Consider the following 24427-nt stretch of genomic DNA (forward strand, 5'->3'; position numbering starts at 1 on the left):
TACAAACTGGATATATTCAATCTATGTTGTGAGGAGGGAAATAAACATTTTCAATGTTGTTTTTTCATCACTAATTCTCCTTCAGGCTGAGTGGCTGTCAGCTGTCAGAGAGAAGCTGTGAAGCTCTGGCCTCAGTTCTCAGCTCCCAGTCCTCTAGTCTGAGAGAGCTGGACCTGAGTAACAACGACCTGGAAGATTCATCAGTGAAGCTGCTCTCTGTTGGACTGCAGAGTCCACACTGTAGACTGGAGACTCTCAGGTCAGGATCACTGTTACTATTCAACAGCCTGTTTAAATTCTGTTTTACGTGTACATTAATATCAGAGAAAATACCTGAACTCTCATTTTCCTGCTGATGTGATGTGAAACCCAACATTCTTTTCTGAGAGAACATGTCATTATTTTTTCACCTCACTGTCTCTTGTTGAAATAGAAAAGTTCACCTGCAAAAACAGATATCTTTATTTGTACTGTTTTTTTTTTAATACACTATCAATATTGCCGGCTTCACACGTTCCTTTCTAGCTGAACTGTTCCTTTCTAGCTCTACTGTGCCTCGCTGGTTCCCCCTCGAGGTATTGCGCACTTCACGTACTCTCGTATGCAGGTGGGCCGAGTGGCACCCCTCACCTCATTATAGTAATCAGATATTTATGTATTTATATGATCATTATTTTCTTTTTTGTATATTTCTATTATGAATCATGAGGTAATTAAAAAAATTCAGTGAATCATCTTCACATAAATCATCTAAATCATTTTTTGTGTGCACTCCAGGGAGTATCAAACAGGTGTTATTTCATTTTAAGAATGACATTTATATGTTTTTTTACAAATTAACTCTTCTTGAGTCAAGAACTAAAATGAAAAAAGGAACCCGATGCTTGGGTCAACTGTTAATATTGGGGACAATAACAGTTTCTGCATTATCATAATTCATTTCTGAGCAGTGTACTATTGAGAAAATCCAAAATGTAACAATTTTATACTGAAAGATGGGATCTCTTTCTCAGAAAACCTGTATAAAATCATCAATCGTAAACAATCAAACTAATAGTGCTGGGTGATATGGATGAAAATGTTATCATGATTCAAATTTCCATATAGTGTGATAGAGCTTTATCACAATATACATAATGCTAGCCTAAAATCATAATTGTTTTATTATTATTATTTCAATAATACAAACAATACAATCCACCAACCAACATACAATAAACACACCGTTGAGCAACAGAGCACAATTCAAACAGGACAGGACAGAAAAATGACAGGACAGACAAAATATATACAGTACATATACACATATAGGCTAACAAACATTAAACAAACAAAACAAAAAATAGTATGATCATTATTATCACACTAAGGTTGGCCTTAATCTGTTCCATTTCTTATCATAATCTTTTTTTAATCATTGTTCCCTGTCTATTTGCAATAATGTCTTCTAACAAAAGTAATACTTTAGAAAAGAAAGAAAAGAAGGGAGAGTCAATTGTTATTTTCCCTTCAATTCAAAAATGAATCTCTTACCCAATAATATCACAGTTTTGTTTTACATAACAGGACAATTTCTTAATTCACCAAGTATAATTGTTTGAGGGCACATGGTTAGCACAATTGAATTGAAAGCTAGCAATCTCTTAATAGTCAACCAAAAAGACACCACATGAGGGCAGAACCAAAATAAATGGAACATATCTTCAATTTCAAAATTACAAAAGCGACAGTTTTGATCCTTTTCCAAACCCCAAATAAAAAGCATTTTTCTTGTTGGTAGTATTTTGTATAATTTTTTTAATTGAAAGAACTGTGACTGTGGGCCCTATCGTTGCAATCGGCGTAGAAACTGCGTTTAAGGCCTGGCGCAGCGCAGATTAGTGGGTGTGGACCAGCGCACTCGATATCTTGGTGTCGGCGCTACACGCGGCCTCAACCATTATAACCACGCCTTTTAAGCGTAAAATTATGCACCATCAGCTCATTGGTGAAGTGCAGTAAAGAGTCACAAGCTTGCCTTTTAAACTCCAATTCCACGGATTAGTCCAGTAAAACCAGACAAAGCTAAGCGCTCTCCTCCCCCCCTCCCTTTCATCCCGTCTATCTGTCTCCATATATAGGCTATTATTCCATATTATTATGCTTCTCAAACCAATAAACTGCAGTTTAAATACTGCAAGCATGTAAATACGCTACACTATAGCAAGATCAAAGTGAAAAGAATGTTCTAAATGCATCAGCTAGAAAAATATAGCCTATCCCTATATGATGAGATTAATTAGATTGGTGAAAGTTTGTCCAGAAAGATATCATTTTCTCTCCCCTGCTGCAGGAAGGATGATGCACATAAATATAGCCTACATTATGTAAAGTCATTGCATAAATGTGTTTTTATTGTAAAACTAAAATGTCAAGTAGAGCCAATTTATTCATCACAGTAGGACATGACAGTAGAAGCGCATTATGCTGTCACTTATCTAAATCACATTAAATCTACAAGGGATATATATAGCCCCAATATGACATAGATGTTTCACATAGGGTGGTGTTTTCATTTCGATGTTTTATTTGGTCCAATATTGAAATGTTCTACGATTGCACGTTGTGTTACCATTACACATTATTTAGATCTACCTTTATATCTATTTCGGCTCATTTGGTTGCTATTTAGTAGCGAAATGGAGTAGCACAATGCATGCTGGGACATTTCACAGGCAGTGAACTTACAACTTCTTTTTCCTATGGGACGTGTGTTGTGTCTGTCTGAGCGAGGGAGTCAGAGAGAAACAGAGAAGGGTGACAGAGAAGAGGCAGAGGAGCGCTCCTCGCAACTGGCCTGGTTTTCAAAAGCGCAAAGTGCTACATTTACGCCAGGTGGGAAGATATCATTAGGCCGGCATTTAAGGCCGAAACGCCCATTCTTGCCCATTCAGGGAGTGCGCCACGCCCATTCAGCGTAAAGCGCATTTACCAGCCTAAAGCCATGTTGATATCTTCCCGAGACAGGCGCAAGGCACGTTTTTTTGCGTTTAAGGCCCGTTTTAGCGCCAAAGGCCTGTGGGAGAATAGGGGTGTCTATAATAGAACTATAGGTTGATTGTATACCTGTCTCCATGGCAGTGCGCAATATCAAAAATCCCCTCCCAGTATGACTGAAATATCTCTGGCTTATCATTCAAATCATATGCCGTCAAGAAAAGATTATACATGTAAGAATTTATCTTTTGACTTTTAAGCCAAAGACAATTCTTTATTGAAGGCTTACACACACAAAGTCTTCTTCCTGCACCCTCCACCTTTTTCTTCCAGGCCAAAGGCACTGCAGCTACTAACTGAATATCTAAATTCTGAACAAAATATTCCAAATGTTTCACAAAATAACTCGTATGAATAAACATTACCCTCAATTATATAATTTATAGAAATGATGCCCTTTTCAACAAACTGCTCCCATCTATCAATATATTACCGTAAATTCCGGACTATAAGACGCACCGGTCTATAAGCCGCACCTTCAAAGGTGACTATTTTTTTCTTCTATAAGCCGCACCGGTCTATAAGCCGCGGGTGTTTTGATGTTTAATTACCATATGAAAGGGTTCGTGCACAGAGAGGAATGTCGGGAAAGAGATCGCTGTTTGGGGAAGCTCCCATTTATTAACATTTCAACAAAACAAAAGTCAGGTCACTAATCCCCAGACAAAATCACACATTGTGGTATTTTTTGTTTTTTTTTACAGTGCACACAGTGTCCGCGGTGTGGTGAAAAGAGGGCAAGAGAGGAAATTAAAACAGAAGTGGATTTATAGTTAGAAAGAGTGCTAAAAAAAGAGAGATTTTTTTTTTTTTTTGGAAAAAATCCATAGATAAGACGCACCGTTATATAAGCCGCAGGGGGCAAAAAAGGCCAAAAAACGGGAAAAAAGCTGCGGCTTATAGTCCGGAATTTACGGTAGTATTAAACCATATAATTTGTTGCAAAATTGCATCAACAGAATCTGGTGGAAAATACTGGAAGTGTAACCGTGCCTGTATCATGTCTTTAAAAAAGGGTGATCAATTGGTGAAGATCTTTTGTATACATTGAAAATGGGTTTTTGAAATTTGGAGAAAAGGAAAGAGTTGATGCTTAAAATTGAATGGATGTTAGAAATAAGTTCTGAAGAGCTCCAAATGGGTTTCCGGTACATTTTTTCGATTCATGATGTCCTTACAGAGGTTTAGGCCCCTATCGTTGCATCGGCGCAGTTTCTAGGCCGAGCGGCAGGCGCAGATCAAAGCAGTGGGCGTGGAAAGGCGCACTTGATATCGTCGTGCTGGCGCTAGATGCAGCCCAAAGCATTACAACCACGCCTTTTAGGCGTAAAATTATGCACCGTCATGCTCATTGGATAAGTGCAATAAACGAATCGCACGCTTGCCTTTTTAGCTCCAATTCCAGTGATCCCGCAAAACCAGACGAAAGCCAAACGCTCTGCCCCCCCCCCCCCCCCTCCCTTCATCCAGCCTGTCTGTCTGCATTATAGGCTATTATTCCATATTATTATGCTTCTCAAACCAATCTAACTGCAGTTTCAATACTGCAAGCATGTAAATACGCTACACTATAGCAAGATCAAAGTGAAAATAATGTTCTATGCATCAGCTAGAAAAATATAGCCTATTAGATTGGTGAAAGTTTGTCCAGAAAGATATCATTTTCTCTCGCCTGCTGCAGGAAGGATGATGCACATACCCTACATTATGTCAAGTCATTGCATAAATGTGTTTTTATTGTAAAACTAAATGTGAAATAGGGCCAAGTTATTGGACGGACATCACAGTATAGCAGATGCCATTAGAAGCGCGTTCCGAAGCGCGTTCCGCTGTTACTTCTCTAAATCACGTTAACTCGACAAGGGGTATATATATGCCCAGGAGGACATATATGTTTCACATAGGGTGGTGTTTTCATTTCGAGGTTTTATTTGGTCCAATATTGAAATGTTGACAATGGCAGGCTGTGTTACCATTACACATTAATTTAGAACTACCTTTTATATCTATTTTGGCTCATTTGGTGGCTATTTAGTAGCGAAATGAAGAAACACAATGCATGCTGGGAACTCAGAGAGAGAGAGAGAGAAGGGTGACAGAGAAGAAGCAGTGAAGGCAAAGAATAGGCCTGCTTTTGAAAAGCGCAAAGCGCTAAATGTAGGCCAGCTCCCAAGATATGACTAGGCTGGTATTTAGCGCCGACACGCCCACTTTGGGACTGCGCCACGCCCATTCGGCCTAAAGCGCATTTGGCAGCCTAAAGCCTATTGCTATCTTGCCGAAACAGGCGAAAGGCACGTTTTTTTGCGGTTAAGGCCCGTAATAGCGCCGATGGCCTGTGGGAGAATAGAGCCCTTAATGCCTTAGGATTAAAATCACTGTTTCTGTCAAGTTTTTCTCCTGAATAAAAGTTGAATAGATTCACATGTTAACTTTGATTTAAAACACTTTAAGACACACTTATTTATTGCTAGAATAAAACTAAACAAAACTAAAAATGAAAAACAAAAGAATAAATAAATAAGAAGAGACAACAAGCAGAAGTGAAAATGAAATGAAAGCCTGTTCTTCTTCCACTATGATCTGAACGCAGCAGAAAGCCAGCAGGCAGCACAGTGATGTAAACATGACTGAGGGGACTGAAGTGCAGAGACAGAAACTCAACACAAAGATTAAACTAAAAAGTGTCTTTACTTCAAAAATGCCGGTGAACAAAACAGCGAAACAAACATCATGGCCCCTATCGTTGCATCGGCCTAGTTTCTACGCCGAGCGCCTGGCGCAGTGGGCGTGGACCAGCGCACTTGATATCTTGGTCTTGGCGCTAGACGCAGCCTAAAGCATTACAACCACGCCTTTTAAGCGTAAAATTATGCACCGTCATGCTCATTGGATAAGTGCAATAAACGAATCGCATGCTTGGCTTTTAAGCTCCAATTCCAGTGGTCCAGCAAAACCTGACAGAAGCCAAGCGCTCTGCCCCCCCCCCCTCCCTTCATCCAGTCTGTCTGTCTCCATATAGGCTATTATTCCATATTATTATGCTTCTCAAACCAATCTAACTGCAGTTTAAATACTGCAAGCATGTAAATACGCTACACTATAGCAAGATCAAAGTGAAAAGAATGGTATATTGGTGAAAGTTTGTCCAGAACGATATCGTTTTCTCTCCCCTGCTGCAGGTAGAATGATGCACATAAATATACCCTACATTATGTAAAGTCATTGCATAAATGTGTTTTTATTGTAAAACTAAATGTGAAGTAGGGTCAAGTTATTGGAGCGGACATCACAGTATAGCACATGACAGTAGAAGCGCTTCCGAAGCGCGTTCCGCTAACACTTATCTAAATCACGTTAAATCGACAAGGGGTATATATAGGCCCAGGAGGACATATATGTTTCACTTAGGGTGGTGTTTTAATTTCGATGTTTTATTTGGTCCAATATTGAAATGTTCTACAATTGCAGGCTGTGTTACCATTACACATTATTTTAGATCAACCTTTTATATCTATTTCGCCTCATTTGGTTGCTATTTAGTAGCGAAATGGAGTACCCAATTGCATGCTGGGACATTCACAGGCAGTGAACTTACAACTGCTATTTCCTATAGGACGTGTGTTGTGTCTGTCTGAGCGAGGGAGTCAGAGAGAGACAGTCGTATTGTGCCTGTCAGACTGAGGAGAGAGGATTGATTGATTGATTATTTTATTTGGTCTCCCTTAGGAGAAACTTGTTGTGGACGACAAGCTCAAGCTGCAGCATACAGATAACAGTAGCAGTGATACATACAGGAACACCAGCCCATCACCATGGGCATCAACACATCTACTATAACATAAGATTCAACACATCTACTATAACATAAGATTTATCATGACAGTTATCATGACATGTGACATCATCCCCACACACACATTTAGCATCCACCCACATTCCCACCCTAGATGTGCCACTCACCCACACACACACATGCACAGTTGCATGTGGGAGAGAGAGGGAGAGGGAGAGAGTGACACAGAGAAGGGTGACAGAGGAGAGAGCCAGAGGGGAGGGAGAGAGCCAGAGGGGAGCGCTCCGCGCAACTGGCGCACTGAATAGGCCTGCTTTTCAAAAGCGCAAAGCGCTAAATTTACGCCAGGTGGGAAGATAGCAGTACACCGAGATTTAAGGCCGACACGCCCACTCTGGCCCATTCTGGGACTGCGCCACGCCCATTCGGCCTAAAGCGCATTTGGCAGCGTAAAGCCATATTGATATCTTCCCGAAACAGGCGCAAGGCACGTTTTTTTTCACTCGAAGACTGAGCAAAGAGCAAATGAGAGCAGCAACTTAATATCAATCCAGGACAGAGGAGACAGATGACCACAGTAAAGTAATGAAACAGGTTGGAACAGTTGATCCATATTGACACCAAGTGGTCCAGATCGAACAGTTTAGTGAGGCCATCTAGTGGTGACCCAGGCTATGACAAATAAACAGAGAAGAGAGTGAGCAGCACTAAGAAAACATTGTCAGGGGGGCATGGTGGTGCAGTGGTAAGCGCTGTCGCCTCACAGCTAGAAGGTCCTGGGTTTGATTCCCACCTGAGACGCTGTGAGTGCTGAAGGAGTGCGTGCCCGTCCGCATGTCCTCGAGTGCCCGCTGCCCGGTGGTGTCGTCAAAAGGGCCTTTCTCTGTGGAGTTTGCATGTTCTTCCCGTGCCCCCTGGGGGTTTCCTTCATATAGGAACCCCACACCAAAACATGCAATATCCTGGTCGCTGATGTGGTGCTTCCTCTGTGTGTGTGTGTCTAGAAAGTCACTCCTGTTTAACTGAAGCTATGTAAAATTCATTGAAGGGACTGATGTAATGTTGAACCATAGGTGTAATGCCCACTGGGGGGGGGGGGGGGGGGACATGTCCCCCACTTCTCAAAATCCAGATTCTGCCCCCCCCCTTCCCCCCACAATTGAAACTGATGAGAGAGAAGAGAGCAGGACAGTATAGTACAGTGATTCTCAACCCTCTTCATATCAAGGACCACTCCACAATAGGACCACAGACCCCATAAAGCCATATAAACATGAACTGTGGACTATGCCTGTTGAATCAGGTGCAGGTATTTCCCAGAGTTACTCTTCCAGACATGCGTTTCCACACATGCGGTAAATCCTCTGGTGTAGAGACTAGAGAGTGGGGGGGAGTGGAGACGTTTGTGTGCTGCACAGTCTGCAGACCGCAGCCAGGAATAGTGTTTATGCTAAACAGACTTTTAATGACATTTTTCAATGTAGACTATACATCAAGAGATATATTTCAGAAAGTAATTCTCCACTCCATGAAAAACCTTCTATGCATTATTCAGGCAATAGCATGGGGTGGCTATGTCCAAAAGCCATGTGGGGGATGTCCACATCGCCCAAAAGCCACCAGTCAAAATAGTAGTTGCACTAAAGTTAAACGATGGAAAAGACGATTTTACAAGTGGCATTCAAGTCATATACAGTATGACTAGTTTCCTATTTATTTCTCTCCACAGAAGTTATGAATATATAGCCCAGCAAGCAAAATTACGTCATGATAACGTTGTGATTTCAGTGACGTCCAGGATGTGGCCAAATCACATGCTGGTTTGGGGATGATTTAGACGTCTACACGGGAACGTCAAGCTGACGTCGAAATATGACCATTACCATGAATGGGCATGTTCACTTATTCTGCTATGTACACTGTATATTCAGCAGCTTTATACATAAAGCTATAATTATGTCCAGATTAACAATTTATGCTACATTTTCAAAAAATATAATACTGCCATGAGTGGGATTTGAACTCGGGATCTCCAACTTACCGGCCGGCTATTCTACCACGGTATCTGTTCACTGAAACATTCCACTGTACATTGGAGTAATATAGCCTACCGTTTCAAAACATGGACCCCTTGTTATTTTTATATCGGTATAATATCCATGGAGTCGGGACAGTTTTAATAAAAACGAAAGCTAATTTAATTCAAACCTTAATCTGGAACTTGTTTTTTATTTAAAACGTTGGCGTCAAGTCTTTGTGGATCGCACATCACAGTGTAACCATCTACAATCTGTGTAAGCAGAACCCCGAAACACATTAACGCAACAGCATGCAACTTCCAACTCAAATGTATAGTTTACGCCTCGCAGTGTATTTTCTCTCTTTCAAAACAATCTGGCAACAATTATGCAAGTGAGACAATTGCAGGATTCCCCCGCAATTCAACTCCTCATAGTCCCACCTCCACGAATAAACAGTTTGTTAATCAACGCAGATTGTCCAGTGTCCACATGCAAGTGCTGATCACTCGGATTTTGGATACAAAATAGCCCAGGCTGAGAAATACGTGATTGATTACAACCATTTAGTTATCCTCATGGATATTTCAGTGGTGAGTGAAATTAGTTGGATAGTGATACAGTGATAATCTGGGCCAGATCTGACAAGTCATGATATGACTTGAGCTGGCCCCGATTGGGCTCTCTCGATTCATCCGGGTCCGTCCGTGCTTGCTGGGAGCCTAATGCAGCACTCATCTTCTTGTTGCGTTTTCACGTTTCAAACTGGCAGATATAGGAAAATAAACTGTACTGTCCTCGCTGATGTGTCTTAACTTCAACTAGACAGCCAGCCAAACTCCTTATTAACTCATTGAGTGCCAGCCACTTTTGGAGAACGGACAGGAGAACAGGAGAACAGTGCCAGAGTTTCAGAGCGTTTTCAGTGATTTCTCGAGGCCCACAGAATATTGTGTGATATTACTATGTAAACACCGAACACGCACAAAGAACGATGAGACTCTATTGTATCAGCAGCAAAAAAAAGTTTATTGATATCATTTTCCGTTCTTTAGTTATCAGCCGGAGAAGATAGGTCAAAAACAGCAAAAACAGGCGTTTCCATCTAGAAGCAGAGATATTGAGCCTTTTGTGAAATGAAGCATTTCAAGCAAATCACTGACTCTGAAGCTAATATTTTCTGACCTGAAACATCTGAACAGTAATTTCCTTCAATATAACAGCACCCCCACCCCCCTCTACTGCAAACTCCTCCTCCGTGGGTGTGTCTCTGGTGGCTCTGAGTGCTGCGTGTGTCAGGCGAGTCTCTGCTGCCTGGATGGCGGCCGCTCGTCGGGGGAGTCTGGATCGGGTTCGCTCGTTTCTGGGGTTTCGGTTGTGAGCTGGGATGAAGCTGCGTCTGATTCTGGGCTTTCTGGGCTTTCTGCTGCGCGTTTCAAAGTGTGCTGCATCCAGAGTCTATTTTCGGAGCCCCCCACCGTTGTGCGCCGGCTCCCAGCGCGAGAGCGAAAAGCCAAACCATTCTCATGAGAATGGTTTCATCACGGCTTTTTCTGCTGTTTTTACTCAACTTTCTCTAATCTGGAGAGCACTGTCGCCACCTAATGGGTCGGTAAAATAGGTTATACACATTCAACATGCCCCAAAATTTTACAGGAGATATATTAGGCTTTGATCCACGTCCCACCGTCAAAAAACGCAATTGACGACAATCGTCGTCATTGGCACTCTACGTTAGTATTCGAATTGACGACGATTGTCGTCATTGGCACTCAATGAGTTAATGACACGGGTGTCAGGATGTAGCGTTCTAGCTCCAATGTTTATTCCAAACTCAATAGCCATGTAAAGATTCAGGACTGAAACTGAAAAAGTAACAAACAACGCATTTACCATGATGTCCTCGATGCAGTAATATATCACAAAATATATAACAAATATGACATAAAGTATTGTTAGCTGGTTGTAGGATAATTTCCAGAACATGCATCAAAAGACAACAAAACACTATTTTCATAGCATGCTAGCTGTAGGCAGAATGTTACCACTAACAGAAAGTTGGTTACAAAAAATAAACATTAATATCACCAAAATACTTGTTAATATCTTTAGATGAACTGCAAAACATACATATTAGTCAACTTACAAGCAATGCCTCCACTGGGAAACAACCGGACGGCACCAGATAGCACTCCTGACATGAAATTCTAGCCTTCTCCAGGGGTGGGCAATTATTTTTCATGGGGGGCCACATGAGAAACCCAGATTGTTGCTGGGGGCCGAACAAATATTGTCATGCCGTAACCCAGGAACTTTGATGATAGAGAGGACCACAAAAAAATGTCCTCGCTACCAGAGCGCCAGATTTTGCTGAGCGTTGGGGGCCGAACGGCGCCGGCTCAAATTTTTTGGGGGCATTTGAAGTCAGGTTTAGAGGAATACCTCATTTTAAATTAACAGTTGTGATGTCATTATTCAGTCTTAAACACCAATATTTGATCCTTTTCTCACTCACTCCTATGTCATTAACTTTTTTGACCACCTGCCAATATGGCTGCTATATTTTAAAGTTACCAGCCAATTAGAATTTCCACTAGCCAAAATGTTTTTCTTTAAATAAACCAGAATATGAGTGTGTTAATTTAAGCATAAGTATCAGTAAGTGGCCTGGGATTATCAAAGCCTGTGTTGAGGGTCACACGAACAAAAATGCACTCTTGAAGCTAAATAAATCCAAAACCAACAAGTTAATTATTTCCATTTTTACTTCAATGTAGAACAGTCATTTCTTACACATTAGATTACTTTTAGCCTTTTAGTCATAAAGATTATTGAAAGATATTCCATACCAGACTGAAATGTTATAACAGAAGTGGAGTATTGGCCAGAATGACATGAACATTTGGACACTTATTCAGCGGGTACCTTGCATGTTGCATTCAGGTGCACTGTATTTATTATTATTTTATTTTTTTGCAATTCCAGCGCGGGCCACACAGGGGGCGCTCACGGGCCGCATGTGGCCTGCGGGCCGCCTTTTGTCCAGGTCTGTACTAGACCATGTGCTCTCTGACTTCCCATTTCCTTTCTGCACAGGAAGTGATGCAGAGTGGTAAGTATTTACCCTGCAAATACAGCAGGGGGCTAAACTAATAAAAAATACAGAAAATATTTAGAGAAATTGCCTGGGGCAGAATACTCCCTGCCTGACCATTGGATGGTCACTACTGAGTAACTATGTTACCACAATATTAATAAGAGTCCTCTTTGGGAAGAAGCATAACAACTTCCGAGACTGGTCTCAGATAAGTCATCGCAGAGCCTTGGTTCGTGGTCTTGACCTCCACTTTGCAGACTTTTCCATCTTTTCCGGGGAAGGCAGAAATGACTATAGCCATGGGCCACTTGTTGCGGGCAGCTTGACTGTCTCTCAACAGCAGGGATGTTCGATATTGGCTTTTTTACCGATATCCGATATCCGATAATGTCCAACTCTTAATTTCCGATACCGATATCAACCGATATCAACCGATACCGATATAAGCGGGCTTTTTTTCCACCAAAATTTCACGTAACAAGTTACATAATGTAGCTTAATGTAGCTGAAGAGTTTAATATATAATATGCATGTTGTGTTAAAGTTGTAAGTGTTAGAGAAGCGAGCTTGTGACCAGAAGGTCATCGGTTCAATCCCCAGGACCGGCAGGATAAATCTGGGTGGGGAAAGTGAAAAGGCAGCGCTTGCCCCTCCCTCATTACCACCACTGAGGTGCCCTTGAGCAAGGCCCTTAACCCCAACCGCTCCAGTGGAGCTGCTCAGTGGCCAACAGATCAGACTGTGGTTGTACTGGTCAGCTTCCAGGTATGAATGTGTGTGTGAATGTGAACAGGGCACTCCTGAAAAAGAGAGCATTGCTCTCAGTGAGACTCCCCCTGTATTTATATATATATATATATATCGGCATGAAAACCAATACCGATATTTTCCGATATCGATTTTTTTATGCTAATATCGGCCGATAATATCGGTAGGCCGATAATATCGGACATCCCTAAGCACAACATAACCTGAACTTAGGTTCCTGCAAGCTTCAGTCCACTTCCTTCGACCTTGCAGAGTTGGGAGGTACTTACAGCTCCAGCAGGTCCAAAACTTGTTGGTGAGAGCTTGTACTTGTTTCCACTGTCTGCAGAGAAGATCTCTGTCCGTGAAGTCCCCTGGAGGAGGTGGGACTCCGACCTTCTGTGTGAGTATCATTGCGGGTGTTAGTATGAATGGCGAGTCGGGATCCGTGGAGACTGGGACGAGAGGTCTCGCATTGATTATTGCTGTAACCTCCGCCATAAGCATACACAAGAGTTTGTGAGAAAGGCGAGTATTCTCCTGAAGCAGCATGGAGTCGAGGATCCTTCGAGCCACCCCAATCATGCGTTCCCATGATCCGCCCATATGTGAAGCATGAGGGGGGTTCAACTTCCATGTGCAGCCTTGTTGACTCAGGTAGCACTGTACACTAGTGCTTGCTGCTCTTTGTCTAGTCCCAGTTCCTTACGAGCGCCCACAAAATCGTGCCACAGTCAGATCTGAGCTGTTTCGCAGGTCCACGGATGGCGAAAAAACGCCTGATTGCGTTGATACAGCTCGAGGTCTCCATAGATTCTAGTATCTCGATATGGACTGCTCTGGAACTCATTCAGCTGAACATCACTGCCCATCGCTTGTTTTGTGCTTGGCCTCCTCTTGTACGTCTGGCGAAGACAGATCAGGGTCCAAACACATCCAACCCTACATATGTGAAGGGTGGGCATGTCCGAAGACGCTCAGGAGGTAGATCTGCCATACGATGTTCCTCCATTTTTCCACGGAGTCTTCTACATGTTACACATTTGTGTAGGATGGAGCTGATGAGCCTCTTACCCCCTATGATCCACAAACCTGCTGCTCTGATGGCACCTTCCGTGAGGTGACGGCCTTGATGTTTCACCTGGTCATCATAGTGCCGTGTCAGCAGCACAGAGATGTGGCTGTGCTTTGGAAGGATAAGGGGATTCGTTTCTCCTGTGTCCAAGTCTGCATGTTTCAGCCAGCCTCCGATGCAGATGAGATTGTTCTCAAGGTTAGGACTGAGCTTCAGAAGAGTACTGTCTTTGGCTACAGTTTTCCCAAGAGAAAGCAACTTGAAATCCTCTGGGAAGGCTTCTCTCTGAGCTGCACCGATGATAACATCTTTGGCTTGAGACAACTCATCTGGAGTACGAGGCAGTTGCAATGGTGCCACCCTTTACACTCATTAGGCTGGTTGGAGCGTTTGTGAGATCTGGCAATGTGGATGAGGAACGCTACTGCTCTAATGAGTGAGCTCAAGGTGGAGAAACGCTGGAAACGTTCCGGAGTAAGATCTCTCTCTCGAATCTTGGTATTAAAGCTGTTTACTTGTGGACGAATTTCTGTGTCTTTCTCTGGGATAACTAGCTCAAAGGTATTTTCTGTTGCTGGATCATCTGCTGGACGTCTGAGCAGGAAAGCGGGTGCAGTGAGCCACATTGTCTGCAGGGACCGATCTGGTTGCGTGGTCAGCTGGATTGCCCTCTGTGCGAACATAGGACCACTGTTCTGGCTTTGTTGACTGGTGAATGCGCTGGGCCCTGGTATGCACGTACACATAGAAGCGCTTGGTCTCATTGTAGATGTACCCGAGCACTACTTTACTGTCACAGTAGAACTTGGTAGCATCCAGTTTAAGATCCAACTCATCCTGAATGAGTTCTGCCATTTCCACAGCTAGCACCGCGGCACATAACTCCAGCCTGGGAATAGTAGGCTCAGAAAGGGGTGAGAACTTTGCCTTTCCCATAACAAAGCCCACGTTGACCTTTCCTTCTTCATGTTCAACCCTCAGATATGCCACGGCACCAATGGCCTTCGTAGATGCGTCCGAAAACACACACAGTTCTGTGTGCTTTGCCGTGGAAAGAGATGTTGTTGTATATGTCTGTGGGACATGAAGCTGTTTCAGCTCTTGCAGGGAGTCTCTCCAGATTTCCCACTCATGGAGTTTCTCCTCTGGGAGTGGCATATCCCAGTCACTCATGTCCGCTGTAAATTCCCTCAAGAGAGCTCTGCCCTTAATAGTGACCGGAACCACCAGACCAAGGGGATCAAAAGGACTGTTCGCTGTGGACAAGACTCCACGCCGAGTGAACGGCTTGTCGCTGGTTGACACTGGAAAGGTGAAGGTGTCATTTGCTATCTCCCAGCAGAGTCCCATACTGCGCTGCATGGTTGTGGTCTCTCCACTGAGGTCCAGGTCCTTAACACCTGCTGCACAGTCCTCAGCTGGGAACGCGTCCATGACAGCTTGACGGTTGGAAACAAATTCATGCAGCCGCAGGTTAGATTGACTGAGAGATGCCTGGGTCCTCTGCAGGAGGTCGATGGCTTCAGCTTCAGTCGGTAGGGATAGAAGCCCATCGTCCACGTAGAAATGGCGCTCCACAAACTGCACGGTGTCGGCTCCATGTTCTCGGGCAGCCCTTTTTAGCAGATAGATGGCAACAGCTGATGAAGGGCTGTTGCCGAAAACATGGACCTTCATCCTGTAGTCGATGACATCCTTGGACATATCATTGTCTCTGTCCCATAGGTGGTTCCTGTGGTCTTCATGGACGAGAAAACAATGGAACATTTGTTGTATGTCCACGAGGATAGCAACCTGTTCCTTTCTGAAGCGGATTAAAACTCCCAGAAGGGAGTTATTGAAGTCCGGGCCAGTAAGGAGCACATTGTTAAGAGAGGCGCCAGAGTACTGGGCACTAGAGTCAAATACAACTCTGATTTGGGCAGGCTTTTGTGGATGATAGACTCCGAAAGTTGGCAGGTACCAGCACTCTTCATCTTCTTTCAGTGGTGGTGCTGGCTCAGCATGGTTGTTCTTGAAAATCTTTTCCATGAAAGCAATGAACTGATCTTTCATTTCAGGCTTTCTGTCCAGCGAGCGCTGTAGCGAGGCGAGACGATTGAGTGCTTGCTGGCGATTGTTGGGTAAGTGCTCCCTAGGCACTCTAAAAGGGAGAGGGGCGACCCAACTGTGCGTCTCGTCTCTGTAGACTTCGTCGTCCATAATCTTTAGGAAGATTGTGTCTTCAATGGACGGCGCAAGTTTATTGTCTGACTTTGTCCTGTTAAATACTGTTTGTCCAAGTGTTTCTTCTGAGACTCTCCTTGACCTGGATAGGTTGTCTTCTCCCTCCCCGCCATGGCAGACTTTCCCCTTCAGCCGCAGGTTTTCACAGGGAATCAGGTTAGTAGGACGGCCATTCTCCAACACGTTAGTCTTGTATGTACTCACAACTGGCTTATGCGCTTTCCCCAAACACACTTCACCTACCAGCACCCAGCCCAGATCCAATCTTTGGGCAACAGGAGAATCTCGGCATCGGAGACAAGCTCTGGAATGTGGGCTGCCACACTTCTCAGATGTGGATGGTGGAGAGCTGCATCCGGTGTTGGTATCTCTGAGCGATTATTGAGTATTTCGTTACACTCAATAAGTGTAGGGAGCATGCGCGGCGGCAAGGGGGCGCTAGGGGGGGCTTCAGCCCCCCCTGGAATTAGCCAAGCCCTCCCTAAGCCCCCCTGGAAATTTCTTTTATGACAACTAAACTAGGCTAATACACAAATATTCTGAAGTTTATTCTAAAAATATAAATTAATTAAAAAAAGAATCCACTGATCGATGTATTGGTGCTCTGTTCATCCTATTAGAAGTGAGAATTCCCAGCCTCCGTGGTACACTTGAACACAGCATTTTACACACCTGCACGCTGCACACAGACACAGCACTGAGCGGACTTGTTATTGGAAGAGAAGAGAGAAAGATTGTTTTGATAGTTGACGATGCATCTGACCTGACCCAGGTAAATGTGCTTTTGTTTTTGCAAAGAGTGAATGAACTACACACTCAACATTTCATTTGATATGAATAAAAGATGCATAGACATTATCTTCGTTTTCTGACACGGGGATCAATCAGTGTGTGACCACGGGGGAAAGGACGGCTGTTGCATGTGCGAGGAGCAGCCGTCCTTTCCCCGCGGTCACACACTGTCTCCAATGTGCATCGCATGTCATAACGCATCATTATTGCTTGCCGGCATCCAGTCCAATTGCCTATTAACACCTTGAATCTGTCGGACTTGGATTTAATTGTGACAAACTGGGTCTCTGCTAAAAGACGATGTGTAGGCTGGCTATAGACTAATTCACACCACGACATGTTTGACGCTTTTTGGACAGCTGATCGGCTTGGGAACTAAAGCAACAAATATGCTATGTTAGACATTCTTCCGACAATAACTATAGGCTTTTATTAGAGGGGTAACTTGATGTGGAGTCACCCTGGAAATTAACTGGGTGTAAAGTCATTGTTTGCTTCATTTTAGCCTAGGCCTACTTTACCATCCCAGTCGCCATTTCCCACTGTCTCCAAAATCTGTATGGATCAAAGTTAACGTACAGGTGCACACGTTCTCCCGTGAAAGATTGTTGTTTTAGATCAGAACTTCTGCGTGGGGAAGTGGGCGCCTCTTTCAGGCCCCATTTGTGTGCTATGGACGGTTAATGAGACCCTCGATTATAGTAGCTACAAAGGATTGGAAGATTATTTGAGAAGAATGCAACAAAAATTGCAATTGCATGCAAGGAGGAGATCCTCAAGTTTAAATAAACAATAAGTTATTAAAGGTGGCTCTGAATTAGTCATCATGTCAATTTCTGTACTAAGCCTTTTAATATCTTTACAGTAAATATGTGATCTGGGGCCACTTCCTCTGGATTAAATTGCAAAATGTTTTTTTTCCTCAATAGCCAGATAAAAGTATCAAAATGCCTGTTGTCCAGCTCAGTCACTATACAGTCTTGTCACAGGTGTGGTTGTTATATAGTGCAGTCTATGAATGGTTCTATTTCTTTTTACTCTGGCACAGACTATTGATGAATGGATGTGCCTGTGTTGTGGCACTGTTTATTTACATATACGTATATGCAGTGATTAACCTAATTTGTCTCTAAAATATAGCACATTTTAAATCTTTTGTGTAACTTGTGAATATAAACTCTTGATTTACCATCTAAATGTGTGTGCTGCATATAGCCTTGTCTAACTGGACTCATCAGTCTCAACATACAGTGTGGCATAGGGCTAAATACACAGTCAGTCTTCAGCTCATTGAAGCACATACATGCATAATGTAGGGTTGGGGATTTGGCTCTCAATGGAAAAGCAGTGGGCTCTGCTTGTCTAACAGTAGAGCCTAATTCACACCCTATCATATTATTATTATTTCTTATATTAGTGGTTCTCAACCTTTTTACACAAGTACCTGAGAAATTACCACCATATGAATGTATGAGAGGGAGGGGCCCCCGCGTACCACCAGTGGTACCTGTACCACAGGTTGAGAACCACTGTCTATTTATGTAGAAAAAGTTAGCCCCCGCTGTAAATAATTAAGCCCCCCCTTAGCTCCCCCAGCCACAATTGTCTGGAGCCGCTACTGGTAGGGAGAGCAAGACTGGTCTTTCCATCGAGCGACTCAATTTGGTAGCCTTCTGCTTTCCTCCCAGACATGTCAACGGTGCCAGCACAGGTTCTTAAGGAGTATGAGGATGGATGGCCCTGAACGTCAAACAGCTCAAAAAAATCGGACCTGGCCAAAGAGCAGTTACTCTCATCGAGTATGACATATGTGTTGATGGCTTTGTCACGCTGCCCCTGGGGATATACTTTGACCAGACAAATCTTTGAGCAGGACCTTGCTGCTTGGCCGACACCACAAACCTCTGTACACTGAGAGTTGACTGTTGGTGTTTTAGGGGGATCTTCTTCCTCCTCTCCGCCATTGTCTGATGAGACTGCAGAAGGCTTGGGAGTTTGTGGTGCTGGGCCTGGGTGCATGGCTGTGTTGTGGTGACTGCTATCACACTCACTACACTTCACTATGGCTTTGCAGTCCCTGGCCAAGTGTGTTGATGAGGCACAGCACTTAAAACATATCCCATTCTCCTTTAAGAAGGCTCTTCTTTCATCAAGACTCTTTGCTCTAAAGCCCCTGCATTTCCTGAGTGGGTGTGGCTTGTTCTTGTGAATGGGGCAGTTTTTTCCCGGCTCCTCATTCTTCCTCATTGAAGCGTCCTTGCTGGGATCCTTAACTGAAGAGACATCTGTCTTGCGGACAGATATGGGTTCCCTTGTGTTGGAGCTCCTGAAGTTGGATCTGTCTGGTTTCCCAAGTGCAGTGCTGCTGTTACTTGGTAGTGTAAAACTGGGGTCATTCCTGATTCGTGCCTCATAGCAGATGAACCTGGCGAAGAAGTCGAATGGAGGAAAGTGGCCATTATTTTCCTCTTTAAACCGTGAGCCCTGGGAGATCCACTTCTCCTGGAGACCGTAAGAGAGTTTCTCAATGATGGGGCTGATGCCACGGGCTGTGTCAAGGTACATCAAACCTGGTAAATAGCCATCCTCCTTGGCACATTGAATCTCCATAAGGAGGTCTCCCAGCTCCCTTAACTTGGTGTAGTCTTTGGCGGGAATTCTAGGGAAAATGTCCAACTTTTTAAATAGGGCACTTTCTATAACTTCCGGTGAGGTATAGCAGTCTTGGAGCCGTCTCCAAGCCTTCCTTAGCGCTGCCTCAGGGTCACTTACATGCACTGAGCGTATCCTTTTGATGTGCTCAGCAGATTCTCTGCCAAGCCATTTTGTTAGCAGATCCAATTCCTCACTAGCGGTGAGGCCAAGGCCACTGACTGCATTGATAAATGATGACTGCCACGCTCTGTAGTTTTCAGGCCTGCCATAGAAGTGTAAGAGGCTTGTGCTCACCAAGTCACGACGAGCTAGGTAATGTGCTACATCTTCTGTTACTGGTGCAGGCCTGACAGAAGCTGGAGTGTGCTTAGGAACATATGACTGGGCTGCGGGGTTCATAGAGTGGTGAGCTGCCTTGGAATCCATCCAGCGCTCATTATCCCTCGGAAGGGCCTTGGACTCAATTTTCTTGGGGGTTGATACAAACGTATTGATAAATGTATCGTCAGCGACATGTGGATGACTAGTTCTGCCATATTGTGGGTGTGAGTCATCTTCCAAAGGAGTTCCATATGTGATGAAGCTTTCATCAGAAGCACTGGGAGGTGCCGAGCATGTGTGTGACGAGCGGAGTTTAATCTGTGCTTCCACGTATTCACTTGTACGCTCTGCAACATCCCTTTGTGACACTGGCTTTCTGATATTGTCCAATACAATCCCTTTATCCATTTCTTCAGCTGCCTCCAAGGAGGGTTGCCACCCGTCCCTTAAAATACGGAATTGTCCCGTATCTGACAGTGAAATCGTGCGTCCCGTTTTGAACCAATACGGGACGGGGTTTGTTCCGTATTTTCATCCCACCCGCATTACCTGATGAAAACCCACCCTACTCTGCATCTGGTTGGTTAGTACTGCTGCCTTTGTTGGTAGATTGGTTAGTTTTAGGCATCAGTCACGGTGAGGCTGACCCTCTGCTCGATGATTGGCTCTAATCGGGTCTGAGCCCTGTCTGAGCCCATCAGAGAACAGGGATGGGGCGGGTCTTCACAGAAAGCTGGTGGGGAAAATGGCTTTCCTTACTCCGCCACTTCCAGTGAAAACTCATTTGAAGTTTCAGAAATACAGATGTGAATGTGAAGAATCAAACACAATTGGCTTGACAGGCTTAGCGAAAATGAATACAAATGCATGCGTTCGTAAATACGGTAGTCCTAGCTAATGAGTCCAGATCGCAAATGGGACCGAACCGAGCCAGGAAGCTGGCAGGAGGCTGGTGAACACAGGTGAGTTTAACACGTTGCTGAACGTGAACAAGAAGTGGGATAGGGTTAGTTATTTTTCATTTTAGTGCAGTAGAGCATCAGATTTTATTTAGCCAACTGCAAGGTATGTGTTTTCTGTGGTGGTGCATGGTGGCCTGCATGGCAGACGTCACGTTAGACAGCAGCATGTCTCAGTCAGGAGAGCAACATTCACATCATGTCAGGAGGACACCCTGCAGTGTCCCACAAGCAACTCCCGAGGCTGATATACAGTAATGACAGTTGTTTAATCCCTTCTGGACATCATGTGCTGATTGATCAGAATCTGATCAATTAGATTTCCTATCAGTTGTATTTAGGCTATTAGGAAATAAATAGCTAGATACTGTCTGCCATATACATCTTGGCTGCTGAGGTGCTTCTCTAGGCTACATTGTGATGTGATTTGTGAGTTCTACAGTCAAATACATAAACATTAATCTACATGAATCAATATAGTGCACATGAGAGGAAAGTAAACTCTGTTATATGCTCACCAATCTGGAAAAATGCATTCTTCAATAGGCTAACGCATTAACAGACAAAGGGGGCCCCCCTGCTGCAGGAGGACGTCCCTTATTTTTCTGCATGAAAGGTGGCAACCCTATCCAAGGCCTCTGCTTGCGCTATAGCTGCAGCTGCCTCTCGTTGTAGAGTTAGCGATCCTAGTTTAGCCTCTAACTTTGCTTTTCTAAGTTGCAGTTCTGCTTCCTTTTGAGCTTTTTCCATTTTTAGCTGTGCCTCCTTTTCAGCAAATGAAGCACGTGGCTTTGCCGCTTCAGCCTTGGTGCGGGCTCTGCTGCACTGGTGGATGAGGCTGTTGTTCGGCTACTCTTAGAGCTGGATACTGAAGCCTTGTCACCTTGTTTTTCTTCCATGTTTTGATGTGAGGAGTTTTATCTGTTGCCGTAGCTGTTGAAACTCCAGATAGTCTCTGCTTTTTCACTGTACTGTCCTCGCTGATGTGTCTTAACTTCAACTAGACAGCCAGCCAAACTCCTTATTAACACATTGACTGCCAGCCGTTTTTTTTTTACTGTAGGTAGCTTCTGCCAGGCCTTTTTTTGAGGATTCTGGCTCATTTTACAAGAGCCGAGCATAATTTTCTGGTTGGACTTTGTGAACACAAAGTTCAGAAAAGTACTAATAGAATGTGTGCTTTCTCTGTCTAAAAGAGTTAGTTTGTAGAGTTAGTAGTTATGTAGATATTAGCCGTTGAGTACAGCATGGTTTCAGCGTCTGGAAATTTATTCAGAGATAAATGGCTTTTTGTGAAATTCGATAGAACAGTCACTTTAACCATTCATTTTTGGCATCAGTAAGACCGTCAGACATTCTAAACAATAGTTTTGAACAGTAATTTCCTCCATAACAACAGGAAACACCCCTCTCATTCAAACTCCTCCCTCCGTGTGTCTTCTCCTCCTTCCTCCTGGCTCTACAGCGGGCGTGTCAGAAGCGCGTTGCTGCTGCCTGCCTGCCTGCCTGCGTGCCTGCCTGCCTGCTTGCCTGCGTGCGGACGCTCCTTGTGCGAGTCAAGATGGGCCGGGGAATGCGTGGGCGATGGGCAGATGTTGATTCTGGCCTTTCTGAGGTGTTTCAAAGTGTGTTTCACCTATAATCTATTTTGCAAATCGCTCTCCGCTCTCTGTGTGCTGCTGCCTGCGCGCGGCCGCTCTCGGGCAAGACAAGTCTGGAATGGATTACTGTAAAATTGCCTCGCCATTTCCTTGAATGGCTTGCTCCCGCGGCAGTTTTTTCTTTGATTTCGCTCGTCTGGGGGAGCACTGTCAACACTTAGTGGGTCGGTAAAATAGATTATACACATTCAATACCTCCAATAATTGTATAGGAGACGTAAAAGGGATTGATCAACGCCCCACCGTCAAAAAAAAAAAACGATTTTTTTGACGACTCAACTCGTCGCTGGCAGTGAACAGCTGGATTGTGTTTGACGACTCAACTCGTTCTTGGCAATTAACGTGTTAATGACACGGGAGTCAGGATGTAGCGTTCTAGCTCCAATGTTTATTCCAAACTCAATAGCCATGTAAAGATTCAAGAGGTGAAACTGAAAAAGTAACAAACAACGCAATTACCATGATGTCCTCGATGCAGTAATATATCACAAAATATATAACAAATATGACAAAGTATTGTTAGCTGGTTGCACGATAATTTCCAGAACATGCATCAAAAGACAACAAAACACTATTTTCATAGCAGGCTAGCTGTAGGCAGAATGTTACCACTAACAGAAAGTTGGTTACAAAAAATAAACATTGCGTTTTTAATATCACCAAAATACTTCTCTATATCTTTAGATGAACTGCAAAACATACATATTAGTCAACTTACAAGCAATGCCTCCACTGGGAAACAACCGGACGGCACCAGATAGCACTTGAGCTCCTGACATGAAATTCTAGCCTTCTACTAGACCAGGCCTATTCAACTGGCGGCCCGCGGGCCGGATACGGCCCGTTTGAATTTTGATCCGGCCCGCCAGAGTTTGATATTAATTTTTCTTTTTTTTTTCTTTTTTTGGGTGGGGGACAAAGATCTATGACTGGCCCGGGAGAAGCTTTTTTATTTCATTTTTCCTTGTTTGTTACATTACAGTGTTTGATTTTCATCATAATCTGGTTTTCCATAATAATAATAATAATAAGTTCAGTGTTTATGCCTGTGTTGCTGTCTGTTGTAGTGTAAAACGACTAAAGGGAGAGCAGGTGGTTACATGAAAGTGAGTGAGAAAAGGAGAAGATACTGAATAATGACATCACAACAGTATAATCCTAATGTTAATTTAAAATTAAATATTCTTCTAAATATGGATAAAAGTAAAAAAAAACATCAAATTTTCTTGCTGGGTGCTTGCTGGGTGCTGTAAGGAATGGAATCTCGACGCTGCCCGCCTTACAGCACCCCCTAATAATAGTTCCAGCACGGCTGCGAAAATGTGGTGGCGCATTGTGTCAAGTGTACATATAATGGCTCGGGGAACGGTCCGGCCCCCGCCCCCTTAGGTTTCTGACAATGTGGCCCCCTGAACAATTTAGTTGAATAGCCCTGTACTAGACCATGTGCTCTCTGACTTCCTATTTTCTTTCTGCACAGGAAGTGATGCAGAGTGGTAAGTATTTACACTGAAAATACAGCAGGGGGTGCTAAACTAATAAAAAATACAGAAAATATTTAGAGAAATTGCCTGGGGCAGAATAGAAACTATTCAACTTTCACTTGTTTACTCACCAATTTGTCTCTCTTCCAACGTAACTATGTCCATTCATGAAATTAAATAGCACAGTGACATTAATGGTTTGTAAAAGTATTTATGTTTTATTTAGGATGCGTAGACTGAAGAACAGAGACTTTGCTTATCTTAAATAGCCCAGCTGCTCAATCCACCAGAGTCACATGACTACACTTGAGGTTTCTGTCCCAAGTCTGCTATAGATCGCTAGCAGACTATTTTGTGGTCACCACACAGGTCCCCCCAGAAATCGCAAGTGTGGCAAACAATACATTGTAGTCAAACATTTAACACAAGCATGTAAACCCAAATAAATCAGAGTCCCCGGATGTGTGAGCCATAGCAGGCCCCGCAGCGTGTGCCAGTCCAGCAGCATGTGCAGGCCCAACAGCGTGTGTCGGTCCAGCAGCGTGTGCACTGTGCAGGCC

At 43.7% G+C, this 24427-nt stretch overlaps 1 protein-coding gene across 1 annotated transcript in view; it reads left to right on the forward strand.

The window, feature by feature from the left end:
- LOC310775920 (NLR family CARD domain-containing protein 3-like) overlaps positions 1–24427 on the forward strand; it is a gene marked incomplete at its 3' end in the record, with an annotated part of 420457 nt that overhangs the window by 388298 nt on the left and 7732 nt on the right. Inside the window, exon 7 of the mRNA XM_083636042.1 lies at positions 86–259. Within this exon, the coding sequence (XP_083492168.1) occupies positions 86–259 (174 nt within the window). The remainder of the gene's footprint in view (positions 1–85; positions 260–24427) is intronic.

The sequence above is a fragment of the Poromitra crassiceps genome (genome assembly GCF_964638095.1).
Source record: "Poromitra crassiceps genome assembly, chromosome: 4".
NCBI classification, from domain to species: domain Eukaryota; kingdom Metazoa; phylum Chordata; class Actinopteri; order Beryciformes; family Melamphaidae; genus Poromitra; species Poromitra crassiceps.